A 19479-nucleotide genomic window follows, 5' to 3' on the forward strand; every position below is an offset into this window, starting at 1 on the left:
AATTAGTAAAGATTGTTATAATATATTTTGCTCATAAGTGAGCTAATATAGAAACTTATTTGTCATTTGTCTTTTTAATTTCAATTTTAAATAGCAAATAAATGTAGCGATAAGATTGAGGGTAGAAATGAAGCATATCTTTCTAAATTTAAGTAAAAATAAACAGAGTAGAAGTAACATTAGGGTTATCGATAGGACTATTCATTCGGTTATTTTTAAAAAAATTATATCATTCAATTTTTCGTCTATTTTATAATGTATAACCAAAATTAAAATTTTAAAATCATCCCAATCCTAATTTATGTGACAGAAGCAGTACAAAAATTAGTCTTTTTTTTGTTGTCTTGTAGATATTTTAAGTTATTATTTATTGTAAATTATAGTACTTTTTATTAAAGTTTTTAATAACATATGTTACTTTTTATGTTTGAGAGTTAAACCAACTTTTTTTTATATGTCTTTTAATTTTATATGTGTTTTGTCCTTTTCCATTTTCAAAAACCAATACTCTCTCCATTTTATTTTATATGTCATTTCTTTTTATAAATATATTGGTTATTCCCTCTTCTTATTGGAACACATGTTGACTTGTGGTGAATACTTATTCCCTCTTCTATAGGACTATTCATTTGGTTATTTTTTTAAAAAATTATATCATTCAATTTTTCGGCTATTTTATAATGTATAACCAAAATTAAAATTTTAAAATCACCCCAATCCTAATTTATGTGACAGAAGCAGTTCAAAAATTAGTCTTTTTTTGTTGTCTTGTAGATATTTTAAGTTATTATTTATTGTAAATTATAGTACTTTTTATTAAAGTTTTTAATAACATATGTTACTTTTTATGTTTGAGAGTTAAACCAACTTTTTTTTATATGTCTTTTAATTCTATATGTGTTTTGTCCTTTTCCATTTTCAAAAACCAATACTCTCTCCATTTTATTTTATATGTCATTTCTTTTTATAAATATATTGGTTATTCCCTCTTCTTATTGGAACACATGTTGACTTGTGGTGAATACTCATTCCCTCTTCTTATATAGTAATACCTAGAGGATATTCAAGATTCATCATTTAATGCTCATTTAATGTACTAAACATTTTATATTGAATCTCCACTTACTGCTTGTGACGGGAAAACATTTTAGTGTACCATAAGGTCAATACCTATGTTATTCAACAATATATCTTATAATATAGTTGTATATAATATTATATTCATCATCCAAAACATACGTATTATATAATATATAACCATTGCTTATTTGTTGTTGACAAAGTTAAAAAGATACAAACTTTAAAGTCTTTTCAACAAGAAATTGAATCTATGAATTTCTCAAATAGCTATTGTAGAGAACCCTTTAGTTCTTTTCTTGAAATGCTCAATTCAGATTCATGTCTCAATCATATTTTTCTGTTATCTGTGGACTTCCTACTATTGTTCATCTTGTTAGTTGTCCTAGTTTGTAAGATTTCATTGAAAAAGTTATTATCTTATGGAATTCCTATGTTGTCAATTTCTTCAACCATTTTTAATGGATGTTTGAGCTTAGGATACATAGCATTTGGAGTATGGAAGCTTAAAGAGCAACACCAAGAATATGAATTTGTTGTGCTTCTTGTCCATGGCATTACATGGTTATTTGTAAGTTCATTCATTAGCCTATGCAAGCAACAAACTTTCCTTATAGTGAAGATTTATTCAATCATTGCATTCTTGTTAGCAATGTTTCTTTGCATAACATCTATGTGGAAATTTGACAATGTAATAGATAGTACTAAAGCGATATTAAATGCACTATCTTTTGTTGGAGCATTACTTTTGCTCTGCATTGGATTTATTAAGGAAAGTGAATATGATGAGACATTTTATAAGCCTTTACAAGAATTTGAAGATGGAATTATTACTCCATTTGCAAATGCTGGATTTCTTGGAAAATTGTCATTTTGGTGGTTGAATCCATTAATGAAGAAAGGTAAACGTAAGATTCTAGAGGACGAAGACGTTCCTCATCTAAGATCAGCAGATGGAGCAGGAACATGTTTTGACTTGTTCAATGAGAAAATGGATATGCTAAAAAGAAAAGACCCTTTAGGAAAACCTTCTATATTAATGGCAATACTCCTCTGCCACAAAAAATCCATCCTGATATCGGGGGTGTTTGCTCTAATTAAGATCTTAATGCTGACAACAGGACCGTTGTTTCTTCATACCTTCATCAAGGTTGCTGAGGGAAGAGAATCCTTTAAGTATGAGGGATTTGCTCTAACAGCTGGCTTTTTCCTTGCGAAATGCTTGGAATCTCTAGCGGAGAGGCAATGGCTCTTCAGAAGTAGACTGATTGGACTACAAGTAAAATCTTCATTGACTGCAGCTATCTTTCACAAACAACTTCATGTCTTAAATGCTGCCAAGAAAACTCATTCCCCTGGCCAGATAATGAACTATGTGACTGTAGATGCTCATAAAATAGGTGAATTCCCCTTTTGGTTTCATCAGATATGGACGACAATTCTTCAGCTTGTCCTAGTGTTATGTGTAATGTACTATTCTATAGGGGTAGCTGCATCAGCAGCATTAGTGATTGTAATATTAACTGTAGTAGTGAATTCCCCATTAGCCAAGTTGCAGCTTAAGTATCAGACTAACCTCATGATAGCACAAGATAAAAGGTTAAAGGCCATCACAGAAGCACTTGCACATATAAAGGTTCTCAAGTTATATTCTTGGGAAAAACATTTCATGGACGCGATAAGCAAGTTGAGATCAGAAGAAACCAAGTGGCTATCATCTGTTCAAACACAAAAAGGATACTACCTCCTCCTGTTCTGGTCATCTCCTATTCTGGTCTCATCTGCAACTTTTGTAGCTTGCTACTTGTTTGGAGTTCCTCTTCATGTCAGCAATGTTTTCACATTTCTAGCCTCCATAAAGCTTGTTCAAGCTCCCATTAGAAGACTCCCTGATGTTGTCGGGGCTTTTATTGAAGCAAAGGTTTCGCTGTCGAGGATTGTGAAATTTCTTGAGGAACCTGACATGCACACAAGGGATATGAAGAAGCAAAGGCAAGATGATGTGAACATTTGTGTAAACTGCACTGATGTTTCTTGGGAGATGAATTCTTTAAAGCCTACATTAAAGGACATAAATCTCACTATTAAACATGGTGAAAAAGTGGCTGTATGTGGTGAAGTTGGCTCAGGGAAATCTACCCTCTTGTCTCTGATTCTTGGAGAAGTTCCATACATCAATGGCACAGTAAGTCTTTATTGATATTGGTAGAGGATACTTACTGTATCGGCGTAATCAGAAGATGTTATTGTTTCTTCTTTTTGTTTTTGCAGGTTGATGTTTATGGAAAGATAGCTTATGTTTCTCAGACAGCATGGATTCAGACAGGGACCATCCAAGAAAACATTCTATTTGGATCTAATATGGAACCACAAAGGTATCGGCAAGCTCTAGAAAGGAGTTCACTGGTGAAAGACTTGGAGATGCTTCCATTTGGTGATCTTACTGAGATAGGAGAAAGAGGTAACAATTTGAGTGGAGGGCAAAAGCAAAGGGTTCAACTAGCTCGTGCCCTCTATCAGGATGCAGATATTTACCTCTTGGATGATCCATTTAGTGCTGTAGACGCACATACCTCGACTAATCTATTTAATGTACCTTTTATCAAGTTTTCTCCATTTGTCTTCCTTGAAAAGTATATTCAGTATTGAAAATTATTCTCAACATCCCGCGTTTTGATTTGGCAGGATTATGTTATGGGAGCTCTATCAGGAAAAACTGTGTTGCTGGTAACACACCAAGTTGAATTTCTTCCAGCATTTGATTCTATTTTGGTTAGTTACCTCCATGAAGAACTCCAATAATTCTATTTGTTTTCTGTTGTAATATTTGATTATTCTCTCATCTTTAGTACTTAATAATCTTTATCCATCTAGATCAGAAAGGCAGCATTCGTACAAAGTAAACAGACATTCAAATTTGGTCTCAACTGGTAAGTAAACACTCCAACTTTGAGTATGCACAGCTAGACACCTCAACTCGTCTCCATCCTGTCAGTTGAACACTCCAACTTACAAAAATGATCATCTAGACACCTCCAAAATTTACGTGTCACGTCAGCACCAGGTGTCACCCCACTTAGTGGAATTTCTCTGGGTACGTTGTTGTTGTCAACGTCAGGTTGAGGTGTCTAGACATGCACTCTCAATGTTGGAGTGCTTACTCGTCACCTGAGGCCAAACTTTGAGTCTTTGCTTATGAGAAAAGTATAGTTAGATGTTTGAAGGAGTATTATAATGTATCGGAATGTTAACCATATATCTTTCAATTTCACAGCTACTATCTAATGGGAAGATCATGAAATCTGGTGCGTTTGATAAGTTGCTATCAAAGAGTAAGGAATTTCAGGACCTTGTTAATGCACAAAAAACTCCTTCTGATCCTAAATGTCAAGAAGTTTATGCTTCTAATAAAAGTCCTAAAGCTGCTGAGATAGAGAGTGATAATAATGTTTCTTCCGAGGAACGTGATGATGTAGTTTCTTTAGAAGGAGATCAATTAATCAAAGCAGAAGAACGAGAAGTAGGAGATGCTGGATTGAAGCCATACAAACAATATCTAAAGCATTACAAAGGATTCTTGTATTTCTCCTTGGCAGCCATCGCACACACAATGTTTGTAGTTGGTCAGTATATACAGAGTTACAAGTTGGCTATTGACCTTCAAGATTCCAGTGTTAGCAGATTAAAGCTAATCAACGTCTATGCAGTCATTGGTTTTGGTTTAATAATCTTTCTGGTTTTAAGATCCTTCTTAACAGTAAAGATGGGGCTTGATGCATCAAAATCAGTTTACTCTACACTGTCAAGCTCTCTTTTCTTTGCACCAATGTCTTTTTTTGACTCAACGCCTTTAGGAAGAATGCTTAGTCGGGTAAGAATGGCTGACAAAATGTTACTGCAAATTTGTTTTACTTGGTTGATCATTGAAGATTATCCATTTGTTGTGGCAGGTGTCTTCGGATTTGAGCATTGTTGACATTGAGTTGGCTTTCTTAATAAACTTTACTGTTGGATCAATCATTATTCTATACTCTACCTATGTCATCCTGTGTATTTTCGCTCCAGAGGTCCTTCTGGTTATCGTGCTTATGATTCACGTAACTATACTAGTTCAGGTAATAGACATTTTTATAACTTTCAAGTTCTTATAACACCTTGTAGCTTTCAAATGTGTAATTTATCAACACATTTTGTCATGCAGAGATACTACAATGCTTCTGCTAAAGAGCTGATGAGATTAAATGGAACGACAAAGTCTTTAGTCGCCAATCATTTAGCTGAAAGCATTTCTGGGATAATGACTATTCGAGCTTTTGGACAGGAAGGTCGTTTCTTTTTGAAGAACTTGGAGTTTATTGATAAAAATGCTAGGCCAATTTTCCATACTTTTTCAGCAACTGAATGGTTAATTCTACGTTTGGAAATAATATGCACGATTATCATGTCGTCATGGATGCTTGGCATGACTTGGCTTCACAGAGGGAGTTCTATATCCGGTTTGTTCCATTTATGCTTTGATATATGATATTATCTAAGGCCTACTTGCGTGTATCAGAAAATCTCAGATTGAACCTTGTTGCTGAACAGGACTTACTGGAATGGCATTCTCCTATGGCTTATCACTAAATGCAATTCTTGTTTTGTGTGTTCAATGGCAATGCACGATAGCAAATTCTATAATCTCTATAGAAAGACTAGAACAATACATGAGAATACCTAGTGAAGAATCTGAAATACTGCAAATAAACAGCCCTTTACCTTGTTGGCCTACGCGTGGCAAAGTGGAAATTCGCGACTTAAAGGTATGTTTTTATCAGTAGCAAGAACCATCAATTTTTTCAAAACATTGCTAATCTCTTGGAAGTTTGTTTTAAAACAGGTGAGGTACAGGCCAAATGCTCCATTAGTTCTTCAAGGTATTAGTTGTACATTTGAAGGGGGACAAAAGATTGGAGTTGTAGGCAGAACAGGCAGTGGGAAAACAACTCTTATCAGTGCATTGTTTCGCTTAGTTGAGCCTACAGATGGAAAGATCATCATCGATGAATGTGATATTTCAACGATTAGGCTGCATGACCTTAGGTCGCGTATTGGAATTATTCCACAAGATCCTACACTCTTTACAGGTTCTGTAAGATACAATTTAGACCCCTTATCAAAATATAGTGATGACCAGATATGGGAAGTAAGTTTTATATACATATATACAAGTTGTCTCATTTCTAATGATTCTAAGTTACTAACAAAATTTTGTTGCTTTAAGGTTCTTGATAAGTGTCAGCTTAGAGAGGCTGTCCAAGAAAAAGAAGGGGGTCTAGATTCCTCTGGTAAACATAGGTCATTTTAAAAGTATTTATTAAGCGTGGCCAAAAGTTCAAGATCACCCTTTACGACTCCTGTTTCTGCAATACTTTCAGTTCTACAAGATGGATCAAACTGGAGCATGGGACAGAGACAATTGTTCTGTCTGGGACGCGCACTGTTGAAGAGAAGTCGAATTCTAGTGTTAGATGAAGCCACTGCATCCATTGACAATGCCACAGATGCAATTCTGCAGAAAACAATCAGGCTAGAATTTGCAGACTGCACAGTTATAACAGTTGCTCACAGAATTCCAACAGTAATGGACTACACTAAAGTTTTAGCAATAAGTGATGGTGAGTTACTTATATTATTCTAATAATAATGCTCTATTAATGTCTACATTAGGATAGATTGTCTATATCATGCCTTTCAGCGATTTTCCCCCGAACACTAATGTATACGAAATATTCTTGTTTTTAACTGTGTAAGGCTTATTAAAGAGGAAAAGTTTTCTGCACTGCAATATTTTCCATTCTTAAGTCAAAACTCAAGACCTCTGATTAAGAATGGAAGGATTTTATTCATCTTGTCACGACCCTTGATGATACAAAACAAGTATATGTTGAAGCTTACAATTTGCATCATTGTTGATTTTCCAGGGAATTTGGTTGAGTTTGATGAGCCAAAGAAGCTGATAAACAAAGAGGGTTCATTATTTGGAATGCTTGTTAAAGAGTATTGGGCACGTACACAAAAGTGAAAGCACTAAAGAATTTTGACATTATATTAGTTCTTATCAGTTTGGTTCAGCCTTTTGGTTTATTACTAGTTATTGATAAGGGTTTTTTTTTTTTTGGCAATAAACTGTGAACTATTACCATACCATCAATCCAATACACCTATGGAGCATCTATACTCTCAGACGCCTAACTTGGTTCCAAGAATGATAGACCTCTATTATACTATATTCCCTGAACATGTCTATCCTATCCTTAATTACATGCTTTACTTGTTGAATTACAAAAGTGCAGGTCATAGTGACGCCTCTAAAGATTTTATGATTGCTGCAATAACTTGTTTCCTGAATGTAGTCCAGTGCTTCTGGTTGATGCGTTTGAGCATGAGTTGAACCCCTCGAGTATGCAATCTGATTCCAGTCCATATTTGCATTGCATTCTAAACCTCCATGATCAATACAATACAATACAATACACTGCTTTGCATTCTCCACAATGAATCCTTTCTCTCCATTAACCACCATACAAGCTTTCCCGCTGATTCTATGTTCCATAGTTTACATCCTTTAATGTTTGAACCACCTTGCTTCTTTGGTCTACAAACATTTTCCCATGGCTAATTTCTGTACTCTCTCTACACTTTTTATCCACTTCCCTGATCACACTCTGTGGAAGTACAAAAAAGTTATGTAGAGAAAACAAAACTGAGTTAATAATGTGTAGGAAAGGTGTCTAGTTGAGACTGATCTGATCTTTCCTTCTACATAATTGTTGACATTCTATTTTAGTCCACTTCTGAAACCAAACCCAATTTCCAATACAAACACTGATCGATATATATATAATTGGAATACATATAATACACACAACAAAGCAACAACACACTAATTATAGATAGAAGAAGGTAACTAGCTAGAAGGGGATGAGATTCTAGAACAGAGAAAGCTGATGAGAGATAACTGAAAGCCAGAGCTTTGACATAATTTGCATAACCGTTCTTTCTAATCCCTAGACCTTCCTTTTTAACAATAGATAGCTAAATAAAACTGTCCAACATTTTACTCGGTCCAATAATAAGATAGGATGGTGATTCATATTTAGCTTCTTACACATAGAATATTCCATAATCAGTACAAATTGCAAAGAGGAAATTGACTTGCATTTTGTAGGAGATTACAGTAGCATTCAGGATTGATATATTCAAGCTTGAACCCAACATTTGTTAGCTTTATGATATCAAATTGAGTAATTGACCCCTCTCTACGTTTCCCAAGCAATCCCCTTTTCCTGCTTCGTCTTCCTCTTTCTAACACCTCATATTTGGAAAAGAAGGAAAATCAAAATTAATTTTAGGGTGCACGTTGTGTCTACGGGCCGTAGATGGCAACCGTAGGAAGGGGAAAATAATAATTTTCTAAAATCAAATCCAATACCCTTTTTACGATTCATCAGGACAGTCAATCATCCTATGTATGAGTCGTAGATAGGTTTCGTAGGTGAGTCCCAGACTTGGTAAAATTTTGAGGGTCAAAGTTGATTTCTACGGTTGGATTATACGGACTCATAGGAAGACCTATGAGTCGTACAAATGTTCCATCAACATCTTTGTTTCTGTTAAAGACTTCTACTTATGTGCTTCATCAGTCCTTTTTTAGACCAAAAAAAAAACAAACTAATAATCCGACTACTAAACATCATATTGTTAAGTCAATTGTTTCCTCTACACCATCCATCACTTGCTATTTACTACAATAAAATTCCATCAAAAGAGAGGTGAAATAATAGTCCCAGTCTACGATTGACCAGTATAGATCGTAGAAAGTTCTACGGTCTATAGGTTTAAGTTTGGCAATTATTTTAGTGGGCTTTTAGTAAAAAGCTAAAATATTGTTGTTTTGAAAAATTTCCACAATATATATTGTAGGCCATGTTGGCACCAATTCAAACATGACAGAGACATAAAAATAAATAGATAGAGTTTTAATTGGGATCGTGCTTCTCAAATCATGGATTACTTAGCATTAAAAATAAGCGCAATGAGTAGAAATTAAACTCACTAACTATTGTTGACCTCTTTTAAAAGTTGAAACAATTACTTTTAAGAAGAGGTGCGAAGTTGATATTATAAGCTGATTAAATTCGCTTATAAATTTTTTTAAAATTTAATTATATATGTGTTTTGTTAACAACAAAGTACTTATAAGTTATAAGTTAGGGAAAAGGGTTTGAAAAATACTCTAACTTTGGCCGAAATTGTTGTTACGATACCAAACTTTGGAAATGACCTTTTACCCCTTGTACTATTTAATGGTGTATTTCAAAGGTATATATGTTCATACGTGGACATCATAAATATTGCATCATTTTAAATAATAATGTGTCCACACACATATATATACCTTTAAAATACACTATTAAATAGTGCAGGGGATACAAGGTCCTCCATAAAGTTTGGTATCGTAACAGCAATTTCGGCCAAAGTTGGAGTATTTTTCAGACCCTTTTCCCTGTAAGTTATAATCAACTTATGACTTTTTCAACTTATAAGCACTTTAGTTCGATTAAATATTTATTATTTTATTTTTAATATTTTTTTTAATTCTCAATATATATTTTCTAAAACAAAACTCCTAGCTTCCTCTTCATTCCATATCGTTGTTCCTCTTTTTATTTGCACGAAAAATATTTGAATTTATAGCTTTTTACAATAAATTTAAGGATATACAAAACATATAAATTATTTATTAACAATTTCAACACTTCTATTTTAACATGTAACTGTTTATTTATATATAATAAATTAATTCCAATATCTAAAAATATTTTTCAACATTTCAATTTTATCAGTTATGTACTATTAGCTAAGTTGAATAGGCTCTTACTTTCAACTCAAAACATGTGAATAGCACATGCAATGCTAGTTTTTAACTCAAATTCACCAAGAAGACGGCATAATCCATTTTAACTAGCTAAGCATGTGCTCTTAATTACGTAAAAATCACATCAAAATATTGAATTTGGGGAGCCTTTCCTTCTAAAAGACGATATGAAGCATTAACTTTTTTTTTTACAAAAAAATAATGTTTTGTTTGAAAGAGTGAAGTGTTTGACTTCATTCTTACTTGAAGGGTAAAACTCAATTACAGTGGAGCATGTGGTTCAATTCGATACAACGCGTAAAATATTATCTGTCCTTGATATATAAACAAAAAAACTCTTATCATTAAAGGGATGGTACTTACTTTCATATAGATATTGCATGACGTCAAAAGAATATATATTGTTGAGCATGTGAGAAAAAAACTACCGTAAGATCTACTTCATAAATCTATTGACATTTGGATTCATTTTTTTATTAAATGTTCATTAATGTACTAAACATTTTAGACGCAAGCTCCATTACTGCTTGTAATGATATTATTTTCAATTTTGTAATGTACTAAACATTTTATACGCAAGGTTTAATATAATACTTTTAACAGTTCATCTATGTTATTCAACTCTTTATATATCTTATAATTTTATTCATATGGTCCAAACAAAAAACAATCAACTATGTAAATTTCATTGACCAAAACATATACTTTCTTTCTTTTCGATTTATTTGTTTGAATTTGATTTGACACGAAATTTAAGAAAAAAAAATTAATCATTCAAATTATGAATGTGTGACAGCATGTAAAGACAGAGAACAATACAATCTAATCCAAACATTGTATTCATTTAAACAATACAGTATAATACAATACAACACAATACATTATGAAACAATACGTAACAACCATCCAAACAAAGTGTAGAGTAATATTTTCTGCTTATCTACAAAACACCAGAAAAGCAAGTTAGGAAAACATGTTCCCTCATCCCAAACGCACCGGGAAATCTCATATTGAGGGTAAAACACTTCCTAACAAAGACAAGTATGGATACAAACTTAAATGCTTAATCATATATAAATTCTATTTTGTTCTTGACTGAGTTACACAAAGAGATACAAACTTTAAAGTCTTTTGAATCTATGAATTTCTCAAATACCTATTGTGGAGAACCCTTTAGTTCTTTTCTTGAAATGCTCAATTCAGATACATGTCTCAATCATATTTTTCTGTTATCTCTGGACTTCCTACTATTGTTCATCTTGTTAGTTGTCCTAGTTTGTAAGATTTCATTGAGTAAGTTACTACCTTATGGAATTCCTAAGTTGTCAATTTCTTCAACTATTTTTAATGGATGTTTGGGCTTAGGATACATAGCATTTGGAGTATGGAAGCTTAAAGAGCAACACCAAGAATTTGAAGTTCTTCTGCTTCTTGTTCATGGCATTACATGGTTATTTGTAAGTTTATTCATTAGTCTATGCAAGCAACAAACTTTCCTTATAGTGAAGATTTATTCAATCACTGCATTCTTGTTAGCAATGTTTCTTTGTATAACATCTATGTGGAAATTTAATTATAATCATGGCAATGTAATAGATACTACTAAAGTGATATTAAATGCACTATCTTTTCTTGGAGCAATACTTTTGCTCTGCATTGGATTTATTAAGGAAAGTGAATATGATGAGACATTTTATAATCCTTTACAAGAATTTGAAGATGGAATTACTTCATTTGCAAATGCTGGATTTCTTGGAAAATTGTCATTTTGGTGGTTGAATCCATTAATGAAGAAAGGTAAAAGTAAGATTCTTGAGGAGGGAGACGTTCCTCGTCTAAGATTAGTCGATGGAGCAGGAACATGTTTTGATATGTTCAATGAGAAAGTGCAGATGCTAAAAAGAAAAGACCCTTTAGGAAAACCATCTATATTAATGGCAATACTCCTCTGCCACCAAAAATCCATCCTGATATCGGGGGTGTTTGCTCTTATTAAGATCTTAATGCTGACAACAGGACCGTTGTTTCTTCATACGTTCATCGAGGTTGCTGACGGAAGAGAATCCTTTAAGTATGAGGGATATGCTCTATCAGCCGGATTTTTCCTTGCAAAATGCCTGGAATCTCTAGCAGAGAGGCAATGGCTCTTCAGAAGTAGACTGATTGGACTACAAGTAAAATCTTCACTGACTGCAGCTATCTTTCACAAACAACTTCATGTCTTAAATGCTGCCAAGAAAACTCATTCCCCTGGCCAGATAATGAACTATGTCACTGTAGATGCTCATAAAATAGATGAATTTCCCTTTTGGTTTCATCAGATATGGACGACAATTCTTCAGCTCGTCCTAGTGTTATGTGTAATGTACTATACTATAGGGATAGCTGCATCAGCAGCATTAGTGATTATAATATTAACTGTACTAGTTAATTCCCCATTAGCCAAGTTGCAGCTGAAGTATCAGACTAACCTCATGATAGCACAAGATAAAAGGCTAAAGGCCATCACAGAAGCACTTGCGCGTATGAAGGTTCTCAAGTTATATTCTTGGGAAAAACATTTCATGGACGCGATAAGCAAGTTGAGATCAGAAGAAACCAAGTGGCTATCATCTGTTCAAACACAAAGAGGATACTACCTCCTCCTGTTCTGGTCCTCTCCTATTCTGGTCTCATCTGCAACTTTTGTAGCTTGTTACTTGTTTGGAGTTCCTCTTCATGTCAGCAGTGTTTTCACATTTCTAGCCTCTATAAGACTTGTTCAATTGCCCATTAGAAATCTCCCTGATGTTGTCGGGGCTTTTATTGAAGCAAAGGTTTCGCTGTCGAGGATTGTGAAATTTCTTGAGGAACCTGACATGCACACAAGGGATATGAAGAAGCAAAGGCAAGATGATGTGAACATTTGTGTAAACTGCACTGATGTTTCTTGGGAGATGAATTCTTTAAAGCCTACATTAAAGGGCATAACTCTCGATATTAAACATGGTGAAAAAGTGGCTGTATGTGGTGAAGTTGGCTCAGGGAAATCTACCCTCTTGTCTCTGATTCTTGGAGAGTTCCATACATCAAAGGCACAGTAAGTTTTTATTGTATTGGTAGAGAATACATTGTATCGGCGTAATCAGAAGATGCTACAGTTTCTGCTTTTTGTTTTTGCAGGTTGATGTTTATGGAAAGATAGCTTATGTTTCTCAGACAGCATGGATTCAGACAGGGACCATACAAGAAAACATCCTATTTGGATCAAATATGGAACCACAAAGGTATCGGCAAGCTCTAGAAAGGAGTTCACGGGTGAAAGACTTGGAGATTCTTCCATTTGGTGATCTTACTGAGATAGGAGAAAGAGGTAACAATTTGAGTGGAGGGCAAAAGCAAAGGGTTCAACTTGCTCGTGCCCTCTATCAGGATGCAGATATTTACCTCTTGGATGATCCATTTAGTGCTGTAGACGCACATACCTCGACTAATCTATTTAATGTACTTTATATCAAGTCTTCTCCATTTGTCTTCTTTGAAAACCATATCCAGTATTGAAAATTATTCTCAACATCCCGCGTTTTGATTTGGCAGGATTATGTCGTGGGAGCTCTATCAGGAAAAACTGTTCTGCTGGTAACACACCAAGTTGAATTTCTTCCAGCATTTGATTCAATTTTGGTTAGTTACCTCCATGAAGAACTCTGATAATTCTATTTGTTTTCTATTGTAATATCCGTTTACTCTCTCATCTTAAGTACTTAGTAATCTTTATCCATCTAAATCAGAAAGGCAGCAATCGTACTTAGTAAACAGGCATTCAAATTTGGTCACAGCTGGCAAGTAAACACTTCAACTTTGAGTATGCACATCTAGACACCTCAACTCGTCTCCATTGTGTCAGTTGAACACTCCACCTTACAAAAATGATCATCTAGACACCTCCAAATGTATGTGTCACATCAGCGTCAGCTGTCAACGAGACACAGTGGGGACGAGTTGGAGTGTTTAGTTGTCAGTTGAGACCAAGTTGAGGTATCTAGATGTTCACTCTCAAAGTTGGACTGCTTACTTGTCAGCAGAGGCCAAACTTGAGTGTTTATATATGAGAAAAGTTTAGTCAGATGTTTGAAGGAGTATTATAATCTATCGCAATTTTAACCATATATCTTTCAATTTCACAGCTACTATCTAATGGGAAGATCATGAAATCTGGTACCTTTGATGAGTTGTTGTCAAAGAGTAAGGAATTTCAGGACCTTGTTAATGCACAAAAAACTCCTTCTGATCCTAAATGTCAAGAAGTTTATGCTTCTAATAAAAGTCCTAAAGCTGCTGAGATAGAGAGTGATAATAATGTTTCCTCCGAGGAACGTGATGAGGTAGATTCTTTAGAAGGAGACCAATTAATCAAAGCAGAAGAACGAGAAGTAGGAGATGCTGGATTGAAGCCATACATACAATATCTAAAGCATTACAAAGGATTCTTGTATTTCTCCTTGGCAGCCATTGCACACACAATGTTTGTAGTTGGTCAGTATATACAGAGTTACAAGTTGGCTATTGACCTTCAAGATTCCAGCATTAGCAGATTAAAGCTAATCAACGTCTACGCAGTCATTGGTTTTGGTTTAATAATCTTTCTGGGTATAAGATCCTTATTAACAGTAAAGATGGGGCTTGATGCATCAAAATCAGTTAACTCTACACTGTCAAACTCTCTTTTCTTTGCACCAATGTCTTTTTTTGACTCAACGCCTTTAGGAAGAATACTTAGTCGGGTAAGAATAGCTGAAAAATATGTTACTAAAAATTAGTTTTACTTGGTTGATCATTGAAGATTATCCATTTGTTGTGCGCAGATATCTTCAGATATGAGCATTGTTGACATCGAGTTGCCTTTCTTAATAAACTTTACTGTAGGATCAATCATTATTCTATACTCTACCTATGTCATCCTGTGCTTTTTCGCTCCAGAGGTCCTGCTGGTTATCGTGCTTATGATTTACGTAACTATACTAGTTCAGGTAATAGACATTTTGTTATAGCTTTCAAATGTTAGTAGTAGTTATTTCAAATGTGTAATTTATGAACACATTTTGTTATACAGAGATACTATAATGCTTCTGCTAAAGAGCTGATGAGATTAAATGGAACGACAAAGTCTTTAGTCGCCAATCATTTAGCTGAAAGCATTTCTGGGATAACGACGATTCGAGCTTCTGCACAGGAAGGACGTTTCTTTTTCAAGAACTTAAAGTTTATTGATAAAAATGCTAGGACAATTTTCCATACTTTCTCAGCAACTGAATGGTTAATTCTACGTTTGGAAATAATATGCACGATTATCATGTCGTCATGGATGCTTGGCATGACTTGGCTTCACAGAGGGAGTTCTATATCCGGTTTGTTCCATTTATGCTTTGATATATGACATTATCTAAGGCCTACTTGCACGTATCAGAAAATCTCAAATTGAACCTTGTTGCTGAACAGGACTTACTGGAATGGCATTCTCCTATGGCCTTTCACTAAATGCAGCTCTTGTTTTGTGTGTTCGATGGCAATGCACGATAGCAAATTCTATAGTCTCTATAGAGAGACTAGAACAATACATGAGAATACCTAGTGAAGAATCTGAACAAGTGCAAACAAACCACCCTCTACCTGGTTGGCCTACGCTTGGCAAAGTGGAAATTCACGACCTAAAGGTATGTTTTTATCAGTAGCAAGAACCGTCAATCTGTTCAAAACACTGCTAATCTCTTGTAAGTTTGTTTTAAAACAGGTGAGGTACAGGCCAAATGCTCCATTAGTTCTTCAAGGTATTAGTTGTACATTTGAAGGGGGACAAAAGATTGGAGTTGTAGGCAGAACAGGCAGTGGGAAAACAACTCTTATCAGTGCATTGTTTCGCCTAGTTGAGCCTACAGATGGCAAGATAATCATCGATGAATGTGATATTTCAACGATTAGGCTTCATGACCTTAGGTCGCATATTGGAATTATTCCACAAGATCCTACACTCTTTACAGGTTCTGTAAGATACAATTTAGACCCCTTATCAGAATATAGTGATGACCAGATATGGGAAGTAAGTTTTATATACATATATACAAGTTGTCTCATTTCTAATGATTCTAAGTTACTAACAGAATTTTGTTGTTTAAAGGTTCTTGATAAGTGTCAGCTTAGAGAGGCTGTCCAAGAAAAAGAAGGGGGACTAGATTCCTCAGGTAAACATAGGTGATTTTAAAAGTATTTATTCAGCGTGGCCAAAAGTTCAAGATCACCCTTTACGACTCCTGTTTCTGCAATACTTTCAGTTCTACAAGATGGATCAAATTGGAGCATGGGACAGAGACAATTGTTCTGTCTGGGACGCGCATTATTGAAGAGGAGTCGAATTCTAGTGTTAGATGAAGCTACTGCATCCATTGACAATGCTACAGATGCAATTTTGCAGAAAACAATCAGGCTAGAATTTGCAGACTGCACAGTTATAACAGTTGCTCACAGAATTCCAACAGTCATGGATTACACTAAAGTTTTAGCAATAAGTAATGGTGAGTTACTTATATTTATTCCAATAATAATGTTACACTTCCTTTGTCACAATTATGTCACACTCCAAAATAATAATTTGGGACACATGAAACATTCCCTCAGTCCAATTTTAGTTGTTCACCTAGTCTTCTAATAATGTCTGCATTAAGATAGATTATCTATATCATATGCCTTAGAGTGCAATCTTTCCTCGAACACTGGGTAAACACAGGATGTTTTGTAAACCAAATTGTTTTTTTTTTATTAAAGAGAAAAAGTGTTCCGTAATGGATTATTTTCGATTTTTAGGATCAAAACTCAAGACCTCTGATTAAGAATCAAAGGATCTTATCCATCTTGCCACGATTACTAAGCTTACAATTCTCATCATTGTTGATTTTTCAGGGAGGTTAGTTGAGTTTGATGAGCCAAAGAAGTTGATAAACAAAGAGGGTTCACTATTTGGAATGCTTGTTAAAGAATATTGGGCTCGTACACAAAAGTGAAAGTTTTGAAGAATTTTGGCATTCCATCTAGGTTAGCTTTTTATAATTCCGACTTATTTGAGATTGAGGCATAATTATTGTATTCAAATTGACTTTTGTTATCTAGTTAAAGTCAAAGCCAGCTCAAAAGATTAGATAACATAAATAAAACTCTTTGATGTTCTTAGAAAATGAGTTTCCTCATGTAAAACACAACCTGCAAAGAGGTAAAATTCAATTCTTTTAATAGCAAGTTGATTTACTTTCCTTATATTGCATTTAATTAAAGAGATTAATGTGTAGGGGTATTTATGGTTCAATTTGAACTTTAATTAACATTTAATTAATTTAATTAATTTTTAAATTTTTAAATTTTTAAATCAAACCAAATTAAATAAAATGAAAATCATTGATTTTGGTTCTTATCAGGTTGGTTCGAGTTGATTCGAATTTTTGGTTAATGACTTATTAATGATATAAATTGATATATAGTAAAACAACATATATATGAGACAATATTGGAGGATTTTACTACGATCCATTTGTTGCCCAATTCACTTTTACCCATTTAAAATATGGACGAATTAAATTATTACTCATTTTATATTGACCCATTTTCAATTCATCCAAATTTAATTCAACTCATTCATTTGCCATCACTAACTGTGATATAAAAATTGTTCTTGTTTCTTCCCTTTGATGAACCTGATATCTTGAATACTATAAGTAAGAATTTTCATGTATGAGTTCATTTTTCTTTTTTCTTGGGTTGAGTCTAATGATTAATGTATATTAATTGTTAGATTATTTCTAAACTCTAACCCACTTCATTCATCTTTAAGAATATATATTTAAACATCTCAATTTGTTCCATTATTTTTTGTCGAAAGTTAAGTTAACTAATTTTTAAAGGTAAATTAGATTACATTAATTTGATATTTTAAATAAAAAATTTAGATATTCAAAAATTATACGAAAAATACTATAAATTGCAAATTTTTGCATATCAATATAATGAAAAATTACATCGTAAAATGTTGACTCTAAAAAATGAAACTATGACAATTAAAAGTGAACGGAGGTAGTATAATATAGCAATCATACTTTATCAATTTACTATAAAAAGAAGATTCGAAATTATAGTATTTGTTTTTTGAAGAAAAATATTATTCCAGCAAAAGCAGTACGTGGCCAAGGAGGAAACCATAAACGTAAGTGGGGACCACGTAAGACATGTGGGAACCACAAACGTGCCACACGTCAACCACAGCTTGTACATTTGGTTAGGTGTCATGTGGATTTTTTTATTTTATTTTATTTTAATGAGAGTTGTGATAAGGTCACCTCAGTGACTTGAAGACAATATATTCTTTTTAACATTAAATTTATTTTATCGAGCACTAAATCATATTTATAGGTACTTTTTTAATATTTTGTATATGTATTTCGCATGGAGCGAAAACTTTATAAGATAAAATATCTTTTTTGAGTTATCAATTTTTAGGGTATTTTAAATTTTTATGAGTGCACATGTTTTAAAATATTATAAAGCTTTTGAATTTTTTTGATTAAAATAATTTGCATTCTGATCCTATTAAAATCACGTTCAAAATAATGACTCACCATGATCCAATATTTAATTTTTAGTCACCATGATTTAATTTTTATTTTTTTATTTTTTATAAAAAAAAATTCAGTCAAGTATTACTCCCTCCGTTTCAAAAAGAATGACCTCATTTCCTTTTTAGTTTGTTTAAAAAAGAATGACCTCTTTTTTTTTGTAACATTTTAATTTCAGTTTTCCACGTGGCATGTTTAAGACCACAAGATTAAAGAACAATTTTGTACATTTGACATAACTTTAATTTAGGACCACAGGATTCAAAAGTCTTCTTTATTTTTTTAAATTCCGTGCCAAGTTAAACTAGTTCATTCTTTGTGAAACGGAGAGAGTAATATTATTCCAACAAATACTTATGAGAAGTCAAATTTATTTTTCACCATTTTTGACAAAAAAAATTAATTATAATGAGGGCCACATAATATAAGTATCAAATACCGAGTGAAAATCAAAAAAAATATTCAGCCTTAACTTAATCCATTGTTCTCTCTTCCTTTGGATCATATTTCAAATAAATAAAAGAGAACAAAAAAATCCTTTTTTTATTGTTTGAATGACTTAAATATTTTGGAAAAAGAAGTAAATATTTTTCAAAACTCTCTTTCTACCTTACCACATGATATGATTCAAGACTTAAGATCCGACCCCAACTTGAGACATGACTCCCAATCCTAATTTGGGATCCGACCCCAACTCGAATCAGGGTCAAGAGTCGGATCATTGGTCAAAGTTAGGTCTTGAGTCGGGGTCGAGAGTTGGATGTCAAGTCGAGGTCAGATCCCGAGACTCGAATCTTAGGTTGGGGTCAAAAGTAGGGTCACGGGTTGAGTTTGGTGGTTTGGCTTCGA

The 19479-nt window shown here is 33.6% G+C and overlaps 1 protein-coding gene across 1 annotated transcript; it reads left to right on the top strand.

Annotated features, from left to right (window-relative positions):
- The first annotated feature begins 1381 nt into the window (after positions 1-1381).
- LOC125818384 (uncharacterized) lies at positions 1382-17031 on the top strand. Its single transcript, XM_049497908.1, is given in 23 exon segments — positions 1382-3262; positions 3349-3669; positions 3763-3849; positions 4352-4948; positions 5028-5192; positions 5279-5573; positions 5665-5879; positions 5957-6262; positions 6341-6404; positions 6495-6734; positions 7041-7137; positions 7473-7519; positions 11363-13089; positions 13160-13480; positions 13574-13660; positions 14164-14760; positions 14842-15006; positions 15090-15384; positions 15476-15690; positions 15768-16073; positions 16152-16215; positions 16306-16545; positions 16931-17031. Coding segments are annotated over 23 exon segments (8433 nt in total).
- The last annotated feature ends 2448 nt before the right edge of the window (positions 17032-19479 follow it).

The sequence above is a fragment of the Solanum verrucosum genome, unplaced genomic scaffold, assembly GCF_900185275.1.
Source record: "Solanum verrucosum unplaced genomic scaffold, falcon-dt-bn FXZP01000253.1, whole genome shotgun sequence".
NCBI lineage: Eukaryota > Viridiplantae > Streptophyta > Magnoliopsida > Solanales > Solanaceae > Solanum > Solanum verrucosum.